Raw genomic sequence first — 16,602 nt, 5'->3', positions numbered from 1 at the left:
AAAGATCTCCAAGACATTTTATTAAGTGAAATAATGACAAATAATGGCAAGGTGCCAAACAGTATTTCCTGAATGCTATCTTCAAGGCAAAAAAGAGATACGTATTAGACTATGTTTTAAGATTTGCTTGAATTTGCATAAAGAAATACTGGATGGAATTTAAAAAGGTTGCAAGGAAACAGTAGAATAGATGGAAATATATGGGAAGCCGAATTTTCACTCTGGACCTTTCAGTTGTCATTTTTGAACAGTGTGTAATGAAAATAAAAGTAAAACTACAGTGACACAAAGCTGTGTAAAGGACATCATTTTCATTATATAGATAAGCTGTAAAAAAGTAACAGTAATATTTAAAATCTGCATTAGGCCCCACTGCGCTGTGTTGGACTCTGTCAAGCCTGCAAGGCACTGGGCAAGTATTAATTCCTGTCACTCCCTGACAGGTGCCACATAACACCACCTCTTAATCTCTCCACGATCCACCCACTGTTAAAGCCGCCAGGCCCAAGTCTCATAGGCCACACGGATTGCTGCCATTCAGCCCCGGGCATCCACCTTGGGGCCAAGTTGCAGGCCCAGCGCCAAGGTACCCACTTCGATGCTTGTTGCAGCTCCATCTGGTCCACAGGCCCTCTGGCCCCATACCAAGCACCCTTCAGGAAATTGGACTCAACAAGCCTTTCCACTCGGTTCATTAAAATCCACCAAGGCAGCGCCGGGCTAACCCAGGGCGGCCTCCACGGCGTCGCCCCAGCACTTTGATGTGAGTTGGATTCGGGGAGTCGGGTTCATTTCCTGCTCCTCCAGCCGCAGGCTTCATCAGCAGCACACGCTCACCATGGTAACGCTCTGGCCTCTTTTGGGAAACTCTCTTTCCTCCAAGCTTAAAACTATTCAAAGGAGGATCTCTCCAAGTCAATCAATTAAAAGATACTTACTAAATACCTTTTTCCAAAGTCAACCCATCTACAACAAGAAGTTGTTAAAAGCGTAAATGTGAAGTTGTGTTTCCCTGAGATGTGTGCTATATTAGGTTAAACATTTCACTTGAAGTAAAAAGGCACAGCACACTTACCAGAACAAGAAGAGGTCAGAACACAACCCCTCTGGGAGCCCTCACCTCGCTCAAAGGCTGAGGACACGGAGGCTGTGGCTTTCAGGGCCTGGGGCACACAAGGACGTGGTACCCGAATGGTTCTCACTGCTTTGTACTCACGCTCCATGAGCTCTGGCTAAGGGGATATTTGCTATACTCATTAAAGGAGAGAACATCGGAAGCATTTAAAATGAATGCCAGTGATCTTCAAAATCATAAAGGTTTCCAGCAGGCTGAAGAGAACAGGTTTGTGGTGCAAGGAGAAAAAAGACAGAGGGGAAATCTCCGGAAGGATAAAGGGCGATGGGGACACGTGGACGCGGAGACTTTGTTTGTTTGGCTGACTTTCAAGCAAGCAGGATTTGTTTCCTCCTGTCTTCGTTTCCAGTTCTATATACTGCGGCTGTCACCGGTTGGCTGTTTGAAAAGCTGGCGAATTCAATTCAGAGCCATGTTGTCCCTAAAATGTCAGTGTTGTCCAACTCAATGCAGAAACCGTGAGATCCTGGGATCAGGAGGGCTTATGAGATCAACAATGCTAATCTGCTATCAAACAGAACCTTGGTTTCCAACACTTAAGGCTAGAATTTAACAAAACAAAATACATTATTCCTCTAACTTAACTGTGCCTGATTTGGAGGGAATATGGAAGATTGGGAAGTGAAGGTTCTGAATCCCATGATTCCTGGCCTAGGAAAGAAAGCTTGGCTACAAAGCTAGGATTTTTGTTTTCTTACTCATGATAAGAGCATCTATTGTGACGGCAGGTGGCGCTAGTGGTGAAGAATCCGCCTGCAATGCAGAAGACCTAAGGGACGTGGATTCCATCCCTGGGTCGAGAAGATCCCCTGGAGGAGGAAATGGCAACCCACTCCAGTATTCTTACCTGGAGACTCTCACAGACAGAGGAGCCTGGGCAGGCTGTGGTCCAAGGGGTCACAAAGAGGCTGACATGACTGAAGAAACTTAGCACGCTTAATTGTATACATGTGGCCACTCCACAGGTCGAATCATGTCCATTTACAGGAAACTATTATCAAAACACAGCACAGGGACTCCCCAGCTGGTTCAGTGGCTAAGACTTCGTATTCCCAGTGCAGGAGGCCCACGTCTGATACCTGGTCAGGAAACTAGATCCCTGTGCTGCAACTAAGAGTTTGTATGCCACAGCTAAAGTGCAGCATGCTGCAACTAAAACCCGAAGCAGTCAAATAAATAAATATTTAAAAAAAAAAAAAAAAGGACACAGCTAGCACAGTTATCTGCTGCTGCTGCTGCTGCTGCTAAGTCACTTCAGTCGTATCCGACTCTGTGCGACCCCAGAGACGGCAGCCCACCAGGCTCGCCCGTCCCTGGGATTCTCCAGGCAAGAATACTGGAGTGGGTTGCCATTGCCCTTCTCCGAGCACAGTTATCTACCATATGCCTATAATCCTAGCTTGTGACTCTAGCATTAAAAAGGGTTAAATGAGCATATGGAAAATCTCTTGGTTAAAAGGAACCAAAGGGAGTTCCAGTATTCCAGACCCAGAGTGGAGAGTGCAGTCTCAAAGACCCATACAGGTGAGTGACAGACCTAATGTCGACGGTCAAGTCTAACAGCGTAATCTGATGTTACTCATCACACACACACCTGCCCTCTCCCAAAACAAATAGGACTCTCCCCAGTGACTCACCCAGGGCACCCTGACAGATGTCTGTGCGCGTGGCTCCACCAACGATAAACTGAGGGCTGGGGCACAATTCCTGGAAACAATCGGGGACAAAACACAAGTCACAAAGATGCCCAGTGATGGTGGCACCAAGGGTGAAGGGGCTTGATCGTCACAAAATTCATGGAAGAAACCCAAGGGATCATCTATTGCATGTACCGCATTTTATCACTGAGGATTCTGAAGCCCAGAGAAGGCAGGAGAGCTGCCCACAGTCACACAGCCAGGGGTGGCAAAGCAGGAGCTGGAGCCCACAGGTCCCCTCGTGAGCAGGCTTTTTATCACTATACATACGGTGTGGGTGTGTGGGTGTGAAGGCGGGGGAGGCAGGAGAAAGGCAAAGGCTGAGATAATGACGGGATAAAATATGATCTCACCGTTCAGACAACACCCCTACTTTTAGGGAGAGGATGAGGCTAATGTTTACACTCTAAGAAAATGCTCTGTGCCCTGCAGACACTCATTGACTCAGTGATGAGGACCCTGTGTGCTGATGGAAATACTGGGGCTTCAGGAAGTGTCTGTCCAGAGAAGAGAACTCAACCTCATTCCCACACCTGCCACCTCCCTGCTCATCTATCTCAGAGTGGCACTTGTCACAGGCAAGCTCATAGCCCTAGAGCTCTATTAGGGCACAAGAAGGCATCCTGTAGGCCTTCTTTCTTTCTGGTTTACCCAGCAAGGATGTACTCAATGCCTGTTCTATACATGGTACTGCTGCTGCTGCTGCTGCTAAGTCGCTTCAGTCGTGTCCGACTCTGTGTGACCCCATAGACGGCAGCCCACCAGGCTCCCCCGTCCCTGGGATTCTCCAGGCAAGAACACTGGAGTGGGTTGCCATTTCCTTCTCCAATGCATGAAAGTGAAAAGTGAAAGTGAAGTCGCTCAGTCGTATCCGACTCCCAGCGACCCCGTGGACTGCAGCCCACCAGGCTCCTCCGTCCATGGGGTTTTCCAGGCAAGAGTACTGGGGTGGGGCGCCATTGCCTTCTCCGATACATGGTACTAGTTGCTCCATATCGGGCAGGGGAAAGATGGGAGCATGGTGACACAGAGGGAAAGAACACACGTGGTTCTTGGCCTCAGAGTGCTTTCAGCCTACGTGGGAAACCGAGATAGACACCCATGGTAAAAATCAGAGGAAAGGGACTTCCCTGGCAGGCCAGTGGTTAAGACTGTGCTTCCACTGTAGGGGGCTTGGGTTGGATCCCTGGTTGGGGAACTAAGATCCTGCAAGCCATGCAACATGGTCAAAAAATAAAAACAATAAATAAAAATTTTCTTTAAAAAAATCAGAGGAAAAGCCTAGTGCCTAATACTGCCGTGTAGACCACAGAAAACAAAAGGAGAAAAGGGAGAAATGCCCATGAGGGATTATGCCTGAAAGACTTATTAGATGGGAGATGATGCCTGTGCATGAGAAAAGCAGAATCTAGGACAAGCTAGTGGTACTAGTCCCGGGTGGCGCTAGTGGTAAGAATCTGCCTGCAGTGCAGGAGACATAAGAGACAAAGGTTTGATCCCTGGGGGGGAAGATCCCCTGGAGGAGGGCATGGCAACCCACTGCAGTTTTCTTGCCTGGAGAATCCCATGGACAGAGGAGCCAAGTAGGCTACAGTCCATCGTGTTGCAAAGAGTTGGACATGACTGAAATGACTTAGCAGATGTGAAGACTGGTTCCCAAAGGAGAGGTGGGTCTGCCTCACCACCAGGAGCACTCTTAGGGGGAAAGGGTGGAAACCCAAGGGACAAAAAGGAAGCCAGCCTGGTTTTGCTACATCAGGGACTGTCTGACCACAAAGAATGGGAAATATTTCCATCTTACTCCATGAGTGACTGTGTGCTAAGTCACTTCAGTCATGTCCGACTATTTGTGACCCCACGGACTGTAGCCTGCCAGCCTCCTCTGTCCATGGGATTCTCCAGGCAAGCATACTGGAATGGGTTGCCATACCCTCCTCCAGGGGATCTTCCAACCCAGGGATTGAACCCGAGTCTCTTATGTCTCCTGCATTGGCAAGCAGGTTCTTTACCACTAGCGCCACCTGGGAAGCCCATCTTACTCCATAGAGATAAAGAAATGGTGGATCGAAAAGGAAAGGAGAAGCAAGAGAATGATGGGTTGAAGGCAGACAGAGAGAGTGGGTGTGCAGCCATGAGCTGGGATTCTGGGGTTCTGGGACCATGAGGGGCGGAGGCTTCTGAGTGGCAGCCCTAACACCCTTGAATAAAGCTCCTGCCTAAATGGGCAGAGATAGAGCCTTTGGGCTGACTTTTTTTTTCTTCCAAATATTAAAAAAAAAAAAAATCATTAACTTGTTTTTTATTTAAGAAGTGTATGCCCATGGGTAAAAAAAAAATGTAAGAGCAAATAATGCTATAAAAACAAAAAAACTCCTTTCACTTTAGATTCCTTGCTGTTAACATTTCCTGTATACCCTTCTAGAAACTCTTTTGATGTAAAAGCATATTAACATATATATGGCTTCCCTGGTGGCTCAGATGGTAAAGACTCTACCTGCAATGCAGGAGACCCAGATTCAATCCCTGGATTGGGAAGATCCTCTGGAGAAGAGAATGGCAACCCACTCCAGTATTCTTGCCTGGAGAATTCCATGGACAGGGGAGCCTGGTGGGCTACAGTCCATGGCATCACAAAGAGTTGGACACGACTGAGTGACTAACACTTTATACATATACATTTTCTATCTTGTATATCTTTGCTCAGCACATATAGAGCTTTATCATTTCATTATAAGTACCGTGAGTTATTTAGCCAGCCTTCCAAAGATGGAGCATAGTTCTGCTTGTTTGTTTCATCCTCTAGTGGCAACTTTTTGTTTTTTTAATTTGTCTGCACCAGGTCTTAGTTGCAGCATGTAGGATCTAGTTCCCTGCTGCAGCTAAGTCACTTCAGTCGTGTCTGACTCTGTGCGACCCCAGAGACTGCAGCCCACCAGGCTCCCCCGTCCCTGGGATTCTCCAGGCAAGAACACTGGAGTGGGTTGCCATTTCCTTCTCCAATGCATGAAAGTGAAAAGTGAAAGCCAAGTCGCTCAGTCGGGTCCGACTCTTCACGACCCCATGGACTGCAGCCCACCAGGCTCCTCCGTCCATGGGATCCTCCAGACAAGAGTACTGGAGTGGGGTGCCATTGCTAGTTCCCTGACCAGGGGTTAAACCTGGGGCCAGTGCATTGGGAGCACGGAGTCTTAACCACTGGATCACCAACTGTCCCTCTAGCGGCAATTTACAGACAGAAGTGGCATGAGCCAAACTAGGGGTTCTAAAAGTGGGCAGCAGCAAATTCTAATCCCAAGTGATCAAGAATATCCCAGAGTCCAGACATCCTCTCTTTGTGGGCAGAAGGTAGAGAGATTTGAAATTTTAATTAATAGAAATGGAGAGACAAAAAGAAATGTTGAATGTAATCTGTTTGTTTAAAAAAAAAAAAGGGAGGGCTGAGAGCACGCTGAACAGAGGTTGGGCAGAATCTCTGCTTAAAAACCTTCTTTATATGGTATGACATAGTTCTGTCTTAGATATTATGCAAGTGGGATGAATACTGAAAATAACTAAAGTACCTCATGGTACATATTTTCACTTATAAATTGATTTCATTTAATTGGCTACTTGATAGTGTTATATTAAGCTTCAAGCTGAGTCAAAGATTTCCTTCAGGAAGCAATTCTTTTTTTAAAAATAGTTATTTATTTGGCTGTGCTAGGTCTTAGTTGTGGCATGTGGGATCTAGTTCCCTGACCAGGGATAAAAGATGGGCCTGCATTGGGAGCTTACAGTCTTAGCCACTTTAAAGGAAATCCCAGGAAGCAATTCTTTACTAGTAGCCCTTCCAGGGATCATAATATTTTTCCTCATTAAAAAAAAAATAACACACGCTAGTAATGGAAAAATAATGAGTTATCCATAATCTTACTACTCCTAAGGATTATCACTATTAATATTCTGGTGTATTCTTTCTCAATCTTTTTTTCATATATATGGATATCCATTCATGTATTAACTTTGAAAAACAAATTATCCCTATCATATATAGTTTTGTATCCTGCTTTAAAAAAAAAAAAAAAAAAAAAAAAAAAAAACCTTCTTTAAAGAGTCTCCAGCGCCTCATCTCCCGTCCATCCGTCAGTCTCCTGAAGCCGGGCTCCAGTCTCCCAGGGTTCCATGAAACTCCTCTCACCTGAGTCACCAGCACTCACAGGTTGAGCTTCGCTCTCCTCCGTCTCACTGCTCTTTACACTTGATACTCTTGCCTGTTCCCACCTTCTGAAACCCTTCTCTCTTGGCGTCTGTATCCTCACTCAGTCTTGACTTTCTCACCTCTCTACTCCTTGTCAAGTCTCCTTCAAGAGTTCCTCTGCTCTGTTCATCCTCAGGACCAGGGAGCCCCTGAGCTGGGTCCTCAGTCCTGGGCATGACCCCGTCTCATAGAGCAATAACATGCCTGAAGCCTTCTCCCTGGGTGATGCCATCCAGACCTGTGGCTTCAGTTACTAACTATAGAATATGCTGATGCTCCCAAAGCACTCCCCCAAGCTGTACGTTCAATTACCCATGTCACACTGTCTATATGGTAGAAGCGCACTAGACTCATACCTAATAGGTCTACCAAGCTCAGCTAAAATGTAAGTTTGGCTTGGAAAACAGAGTGGTTTGCAAAGGCTAGAGACAACAGAAAGCGTTATAACCAGAGTGGTGCTAAGGGGTTCCTGTGTGTGCCCGCTAAGTCACTTTCAGTTCAGTTCAGTTCAGTCGCTCAGTCATGTCCGACTCTTTGCGACCCGTGTCTAACTCTTTGCACCTCTATGAATCATAGCCTGCCAGGTTCCTCTGACCATGGGATTTTCCAGGCAAGAATACTGGAGTGGGTTGCCATGCCCTCCTGCAGGGAATTTTCCCAACCCAGGGATCAAATACATGTTTTCTTATGGTTCCTGCATTGGCAGGTGGGTTCTTTACCACTAGAGCCAGCTGGGAAGCCCAAGAGGGTTCCGAGGTGATGGACTGCTCATTTGATTACATGTTATTCACTAGCATAACTCAAAATATACACCACCACCCCCCAAGAGAAAACTACCAGGAAATTCCCTGACTTATATGTTGTATGAATCTCTCAGGGGCCACAGAATGTCCTTAGCCTTGCAAGGAGATCACATCTCAGCATTATGCCTGAAGAATATTCCCAAAGTCTTCTCTCCATTACTAACTTTCTATCAGAACTCAGATCAGATCAGAGATACAAAGTAACTTGGCAGTCAAAGACGTTTAAAAGAGGCAAGCCCCTGCAAAGAGGCAGGCTCCCAACTCCCTACACTTGGGACACTATATTTTCTTCTTTAAGAACAAACATGTCTTTTTAGCAATAATGTTTACAATTTCTCTGATAATCAAAACACACCACAAACTCAATTACTCAAGCATCCTATCAGCCTCTGATGAACAGTCACAAGAGAACCACCGGTATTAGTAATAAATTCAAGGTAGGAAGTGATTTAAATCACACTCTCAGTGACTTGATGACTTGGAAATGCTCTCCCCAGGATATTAGTCCATGTCTGATAATCTGTGTTTGGCAATTCAGGAGCCCTGGCTGTGCGCTTCCGGGAAACCCAATGATGCTGTGACATTCATCAGCAGCAGCATTGATTATGCCCATGGGACTCAGCCCAGCACTCCCGTCCCTCTAGGGTCTGGCCCCATTTGACGTTTCCAGGCTTGCTGTCTGCTTCCCACGGTGCTCTCTCTCCTCTGACTACAGGCCACTGTGGTCCTCTGAACGAGCTCTGAATGCACATCCACGGCCCTGTGCCTCCGCCCACACCGTGCCTTCTCGGTCTTGATCATGACCCTCTTCTTTCACCAACATGCCCTCCCACCTTCAGATGTCTGCAGTAATTAACCTGCCCCAATCCCACAGTCACTTTCACTGTTTCTGCCCTGAACTCCTGTACACTGTGTCCATATTCATATTTCACTCTCTGGACATTTTGTCTTACGGTAATAGCTAGAGACAGCTCATAGAATCAAGCATCTATTACATGCCAGGCACTGGGCTAAATTCATCCTCTCATTCAAACTTCCCAATAACCCAATGAGATAAGTCATATTCTTCTTCTTCTTCTTTTTTTTTTTGGCCAAATTGCATGGCATGTGGGATGTGGAATCTTAGCTCCCTGACTAAGGATTGAACCCACATCCCTCGCAGTGGAAGCACAGAGTCTTAACCACTGGACTGCCAGAGAAGTCCCATGTTATTCCCATTTTATAGACAAGGAAACTGAGTCCTGGGAGGTCAGTAACTTAGCCACACAGCTAATAAATGGCAGAGAGGGAACCAGAATCCTGACCCACCTGTTGTCCAAACCCAAGCTTTTGGCCATTCTGCTATTGGTCCACTATTTGACTGTCTCCCCGGCTAGCAAAACTTCACAAAGGCTCCATGCTAGCATCTGTACGTGACCAGCACTCAATAAATCAAGGCTGAGTTGAAAATTCCCAAATTCATTCACCTAAGCGGCAGGCAGAGTGGAAGCCCCACACTGAGGCCTCGCCCCCTCATCCTTATCCAAACCTCCCAAAGGTCAACCCAGCAGGTTTCTCTTAACTGGAGTTGGCTGTTCCATGAGTCCTTACCATGCAGCTGACACTGTCTCACTTCTCTCTCTATATATATATTTCTCCTTAGGATCAATAAACTTCTTAATTACAGAAAGGGGAAAAAAAAAAAAAAGGACAGAGAAGAAAATCATCGATTGGGCCAAACTGGGGCCTGCACACACTGAGCATCCCTCAAACCACAGAGGCCGGGCTGGGCATCAACCCAGGGCCATGGGGAAGTTGGGAGATGAGAAGCCGCTTCTAGAATCCCAGGGACGGCGGAGCCTGGTGGGCTGCTGTCTACGGGGTCGCACAGAGTCGGACACGACTGATGCGACTTAGCGGCGGCGGCGGCAGCAGCAAGAAAAAGAAAAGAAGGAAGGAAGGAAAGATGGAAGAAAGAGGGAGTGGGAAGGGGAAGAAGAGAGGGGAGGGAGGGAAAAAGGCAAATGAACTCATTGATGCACCTCATTTTTGGACACCCCGACCTTCTTGCGGGCCCCTGAGAGACCTCAAGGAAGAAGGAAATGAAGCATTTGGGAACAGGCTGATTTTCCCAGATCCTGAGGCACATCTCTAATAACAGAATCAGGGTCATTACCAACTCAGGAACCTATTCAAAAACCTGTAAGATCGTAGAGGATAAAGCTGGGTCCTGTAGCATGCCAAGTGATGTGTGAGCACAACCTAGCCGAAACCAGCCGTGTGAGAATCCTTACTGATGACTGGGAATGGAGAGGGTAAATTTTGACAGGCTTTTATTCACTCATCTGAAAATTCTCAATAATGGGAGTACTTAGGTTTCACATTAATCAGGTTCTACTTACTACCTCATCGTCTGGATTTTATAGCATTTTGCTGACAGGCACAAATCAGCACTCCATTCTGAAATTACCAAATTTATGTGGATAGTGAGGCCAGGTGAAGACACAGTCTAGGGCAGAACGTGGTTGAGGAGGTGAGGGCTCTAAGAATTTCACGTGAAGGAGGGACTTTCCTGGTGGTCCAGCGGCCAAGACTCTGTGCTCCCAAAGCAGGGGCCCAGGTTCCATCCCTGCTCAGGGAAGTAGATCCCACGTGCCTCAATTAAGCGTTTACATGCCACAACTAAAGAGCCTGCATGCCTCAACTAAGTCCTGGCACACACAAATATATATATATACATATATATATATACACACACACACACATATATATACACACAAATATATATATATATATACACACAAATATATATATTGCTAAGTCGCTTCAGTTGTGTCCAACTCTGTGCGACCCCATAGACGGCAGCCCACCAGGCTCCCCCGTCCCTGGGATTCTCCAGGCAAGAACACTGGAGTGGGTTGCCATTTCCTTCTCCAATGCATGAAAGTGAAAAGTGAAAGTCAAGTCGCTCAGTTGTGTCCAACCCTCAGCGACTCCATGGACTGCAGCCTTCCAGGCTCCTCCATCCATGGGATTCTCCAGGCAAGAGTACTGGAGTGGGGTGCCATCGCCTTCTCTGAAATATACATATATATATATACACACACACACACACACATAGGATTCCCTGGTGGCTCAGATGGTAAAGAATCCACCTGCAGTGCAGGAGAGCTGGGTTCAATCCCTGGGTTGGGAAGATCCCCTGGAGGAGAGCATGGCAACCCACTCCACTAGTCTTGCCTGAAGAATCCCCAGGGACAGAGGAGCTTGGCAGGCTATAGTCCATGGGGTCACAAAGAGCAGGACACGAATGAGCAACTAAGCACAGTATATATATATATATATGGAGTTTCAAACAAAGGAGAAACACTAGGCAAAGGCTAGCGATATCTGACTTTGGTCACCAAATGAAGCTTTCTCCCCTCCCACCTTACCCATCTCGCCTGCCCCAGGCTCCCTGGGGCCCTTCATCCCACTTGAATGCATCCTCTTCCCTTTCCATCATTCAGTCTTAACACCCAGGGTCCCGCACCCATGGTTTATGTCTCTGTTATCATTTCCTTCATTCTGCCCAGGATGTCAGTCCTTTATTCAGTTGTCTGCCTTCCCACAACCTCCATCAGAGCTGAGACCACAGTTGATCCCTCAGTTTCTCCCCAACCACCTTCCCAAACAGGGCAGAGCCAACGCCTGGCCCAAAACAGGCCTAAAAAAAGAAGAAAAAAAAAAAACCCATCTGTTGAAATGAAACATGGCTGTCAACTCCTGACGTTAGACTATAAACCCAACCTGGATTTTGTGAACATCTCAAAGTACCCAGATAGGCTCCAGAGAGGGGTGGGAAATGGCCATGGAAGGGCTGGAGGGAGGCCAGGCCAAGGAGTTACGCTCAGAGGCGGTGCTCAGTCATGTCCAACTCTTTGCAACCCCATGGACTGTAGCCCACCAGGCTCCTCTGCCCATGGGATTTTCCAAGCAAGAATACTGGAGTGGGATGCCACTTCCTTCTCCAGGAGAGGTAACTGTTTTGTAAAACTGATAGGATGAAAACAGAAAGGGAAGAGATTGCTGGAGGTAAGGGATGATTCTGATCCCAGGATTCCAATCTAACTTGTCTGGTTCCAAAACCCATGCATACTCTTCCCTCTATACTTTATTGTCTCTGAAAAAAAAATTTTAAGTGGGGGTGCGGAGGGGGGCGGTTGTCTGAAATACGGGATCCAGGAACACAGGGTCAAGAATCATAATTTCTTCCTCAACTACTGCCCAGAAGCGAGGGACCTCCATCCTGACTCTCAGCAGCAAGCCCACCTCCTTACCATGGGCCGCTTCCAGACAACGCCTTGAGTTCGAGGGGAGCAAGGTCCAAGATCCTTGTAGCCCAAAGCTGACGGGCACGCTGGGAACTCTGGGTCCTTAAATAGGAGCCCCGAGTCCAAGCACTGCTGCCTCAAGGTCTCGAAGTCCTGGCCCAAGTACCTCACAGCCTTCTGGCTGGAGCCAAGGCCTTCGGCGGCTGCACGCTGCCGGGCTACTCGGGCCGCCAGGGCTGCCATGGCTGAGGGCTCAGTGGGGTAGACAGAGGGCAGGGCTGCTCCGTGCTCTCAGAGACCTGCCCCCCTGGGAGGGAAGCTATAAGGCATCGTGAAGCAGGGGAGGGGCGGGTGGAGCAGGTAAACATTTCACCTGAGGGCCCCCGCCCCATTGGCCCCCCTGCTCCAGAGGGCAGTGAGTCAGGGCCAGGAGCAAATATGTACCCAGGGTGCAGGTGAACCTGCCCTGCCCTCCACTTCTGCCTTTCAGCAGACAGTTTGGAGGCTGGGAACCTTCCAGGGCCCCTCCCACACCATAAGCCTAAGACATTCTTGAGGATCACAGTCACCCAGCCCCATCTCTTTGCAAGACCTGCTTACCCGTCATTGGCACCATCAGCTGAGATGAGAAGGCCTATTGGGTAGCTTAAGGCCAGTATTTACCAAAGAACTGGTTCTCAGCAGAAGGGAAAGCGGTTGGAGGGGTCACCCTTCTTTCCAGAAAAGTTTGGCTACATATTTTCTAGAAAGATAGAAATATCAGAGAAGGGTGAGTCATGGAAAGCATCAGTAACCCCAAGCAAAGGGGCCCCACCTATGAGTGAAGGGTTTGGCCTTTTCCTGGGCATCTATCCCATCTCCACCAGTCATTAGCTCTGTCACCTGGGGCAAGTCATTTAACCTCTCATCCCCTCAATTTTCTCCCCTGTAAAATAGAAGGTAATAGTAGGACCTACCTTATATAGGGTTGTTTGGAAGGGTGATGAGATAGGACATAGAACTTGCTTAGAAGAGTACATAAGAAGCACTCAGTAAATAATCCGTCATCATTATTCCTGGGAACCAGGACCAGAAAGAGAAGGCCTGAGGATCAAGAGCTGTGGGTTCTGTGGATAGCCTTTAAAAGCCATCCTTGCCGCAAAAAGCAAGGAGCTGGGTTTCCCATACAGAGCCTTAAGAAAGGTGCAGAGCCTGCTGACACTGCTTTCTGCGCAGTGAAGGCCGTCAGTCTTCTAACCTATGTAACTGTGCTGTGCTTAGTCGCTCAGGCGTGTCCGACTCTTGCGACCCCATAGACTGTGGCCTGCCAGGCTCCTCTGTCCATGGAGTTCTCCAGGCAAGAAAGAATACTGGAGTGGGTTGCCATTTCCTTCTCCAATGTAACTATAGAAACCAAACTTGTGTTGTTTTAAAGCCACTAAGTTTGTCATCGGAGAAGGCAGTGGCACCCCGCTCCAGTACTCTTGCCTGGAAAATCCCATGGATGGAGGAGCCTGGTAGGCTGCAATCCATGGGGTTGCGAAAAGTCTGACACGACTGAGCGACCTCACTTTCACTTTTCACTTTCATGCATTGGAGAAGGAAATGGCAACCCACTCCAGTGTTCTTGCCTGGAGAATCCCAGGGACAGGCGAGCCTGATGGGCTGCCGTCTATGGGGTCACACAGAGTCGGACACGACTGAAGTGACTTAGCAGCAGCAAGTTTGTCATAATTGGTTATGGCAGAAATAGAAAATTAATACAGGAAACAAAATGTAATATGAAGAGTGGTTACGTACAGGGGAGGAAGGAAATAGGGAGGGGCGGTCCCAAATAGAAACTAGACTTATTTTATAGGTTTGACTTGGAACGTGTAAATATTTAATCCTAAAAATTGTCATTAAAAAAATCCATAAAATAAAATGGGATGAACATATTGGTAGCACACCATTCAGAAGTTCAAAGTGGCTAAAAAACACAAGTTATTTGGTTACAACCTTTAATACAACATATCTTGGAAGAAAAACTTCTGAAACCACAAGTAAAAATCTTACAGTATTTTCACTAATCATACGGTTAGTAGTAAAATTTTTGTCATTGTTTTGAAATTATTGCGTGCATATTATGGGAGAAAGCAAATGAGAAGTATTTGATATTCTAATTCTATAATTCGGTGCCGTTAGAACTCAAATTCTGGGCATGGGGTAAGGGAGATTCATACTTAAGATCAAAAAGATTAAATAAAAATTCTGCCAGTCCTCAATTTGGATTGGAAGTATCATCTTAAAAAAAAAAGAGTTGTGGGTTCTAATCTCGGTAGAGAAATAGGCCCTGGGACCTTGCATTGATCGTTTTTCTCAGGGCTCCAATTTTCTAGGCCTTGTGTACCCTAAGATGGGAACATCAGTGATTTTTGAAATTTGGGGGTGGGGGAAGCTGAAAAATGGTCTCCCAAAGACATCTAGTCCTAATCTCTGGAACCTGTGAATAGTATATACCTTATGTGGAAAAGGGATTTTTGCAGACGTGATTAAGTTAAGGATTTTAAAATGAGGAGACTATCATAGCCTTACGTGTAATTACAAGTATCCTCATGAGACAGAGGTCGAGGGAGATTTAACAACAGACAGAACAGAAGAAGGTACCCACAGAGGCAGAGAGACTGGGGTGATGCTGTCACAGGCCAAAGAATGCCAGCAGCCACCAGAAGCAGACAGAGGCCATAAATGAATCCTCCCCGAGAGTCTCTGGAAGTGCTGTGGCCTTGCCACCATCTTGGTTTCAGCCCCATGGAACTGATTTTAGACTTCTGGCCTCCTAAACTGAGAGGGAACATATTCCTGCTGTTTAAGCCACAAAGTTTGTTAACTGGTTACAGCAGCCCCAGGAAACAAATCCAGGGTGTGCGAGACTCCTGTGAAACACTTGCTTAAAATGCTGATTCCTGGGACTTCCCTGGCAGTCCAGGAGTTAAAAATCCACCTTCGACTGCAGGGGGTGTAAGTTTGATTCCTGGTCAGGGAACTAAGATCCCACCCAATGGCACAACCTAATAGATACAATTTTTTTTAAGTTTTTTAAAAAATAAAATGCTGACTCCTGCTTTTGCTCCCCACTCCCTCCAAAGTTCTAATTCAGTGGGTGTGGGGTAGGACCCAAGGGTCTATAGTTTTTATACTGTTATTACAGTTCAGTTCAGTTCAGTCGCTCAGTCGTGTCCAACTCTTTGTTACCCCATGAATCGCAGCACACCAGGCCTCCCCGTCCATCACCAACTCCCAGAGTTTACCCAAATTCATGTCCATCGAGTCCGTGATGCCACCCAGCCATCTCATCCTCTGTCGTCCCCTTCTCCTCCTGCCCCCAATCCCTCCCAGCATCAGAGTCTTTTCCAATGAGTCAACTCTTCACATGAGGTGGCCAAAGGACTGGAGTTTCAGCTTTAGCACTGGGCCTTCCAAAGAAATCCCAGGGCTGATCTCCTTCAGAATGGACTGGTTGGATCTCCTTGCAGTCCAAGGGACTCTTAAGAGTCTTCTCCAACACCACAGTTCAAAAGCATCAATTCTTCAGCGCTCAGCCTTCTTCACAGTCCAACTCTCACATGCATACATGACCACTGGAAAAACCATAGCCTTGACTAGACGGACCTTTGTTGGCAAAGTAATGTCTTTGTTTTTCAATATGCTATCTAGGTTGGTCATAACTTTCCTTCCAAGGAGTAAGCGTCTTTTAATTTCATGGCTGCAATCACCATCTGCAGTGATTTTGGAGCCCCCAAAAATAAAGTCTGACACTGATATTTCCCATGAAGTGATGGGACCAGATGCCATGAGCTTAGTTTTCTGAATGTTGAGCTTTAAGCCAACTTTTTCACTCTCTTTTTTTCACTTTCGTCAAGAGGCTTTTTAGTTCCTCTTCACTTTCTGCCATAATGGTGGTGTCACCTGCATATCTGGAGTTATTGATATTTCTCCTGGCAATCTTGATTCCAGCTTGTGTTTCTTCCAGTCCAGCGTTTCTCCGTACTCCTTTTCCTATTTGGAACCAGTCTGTTGTTCCATGTCCAGTTCTAACTGTTGCTTCCACCTGCATACAGGTTTCTCAAGAGGCAGGTCAGGTGATCTGGTATTCCCATCTCTTTCAGAATTTTCCACAGTTTCTTGTGATCCACACAGTCAAAGGCTTTGGCATAGTCAATAAAGCAGAAATAGATGTTTTTCTGGAGCTCTCTTCCTTTTTCCATGATCCATCAAATGTTGGCAATTTGGTCTCTGGTTCCTCTGCCTTTTCTAAAACCAGCTTGAACATCTGGAAGTTCACAGTTCACGTATTGCTGAAGCCTGGCTTGGAGAATTTTGAGCATTACTTTACTAGCATGTGAGATGAGTGCAATTGTGCTGGTTTGAGCATTCTTTGGCATTGCCTTTCTTTGGGATTAAAGATGATGCCAAATGC

The 16,602-nt window shown here is 46.8% G+C and overlaps 1 protein-coding gene across 1 annotated transcript in view; it reads right to left on the bottom strand.

Moving 5' to 3' along the window:
• CAPN8 (calpain 8) overlaps window positions 1-12,407 on the bottom strand; it is a 71,142-nt gene extending 58,735 nt beyond the window's left edge. Inside the window, exons 1-2 of the mRNA XM_005903728.3 lie at window positions 12,171-12,407; window positions 2,773-2,842 (exon numbers count right to left, since the gene is read on the bottom strand). Of these exons, the coding sequence (XP_005903790.1) occupies window positions 2,773-2,842; window positions 12,171-12,407 (307 nt within the window). The remainder of the gene's footprint in view (window positions 1-2,772; window positions 2,843-12,170) is intronic.
• Window positions 12,408-16,602: the final 4,195 nt, after the last annotated feature.

Source organism: Bos mutus, chromosome 16 (assembly GCF_027580195.1).
Source record: "Bos mutus isolate GX-2022 chromosome 16, NWIPB_WYAK_1.1, whole genome shotgun sequence".
Lineage (NCBI taxonomy): Eukaryota > Metazoa > Chordata > Mammalia > Artiodactyla > Bovidae > Bos > Bos mutus.
This window is presented reverse-complemented; position numbering and strand designations above follow the sequence as displayed.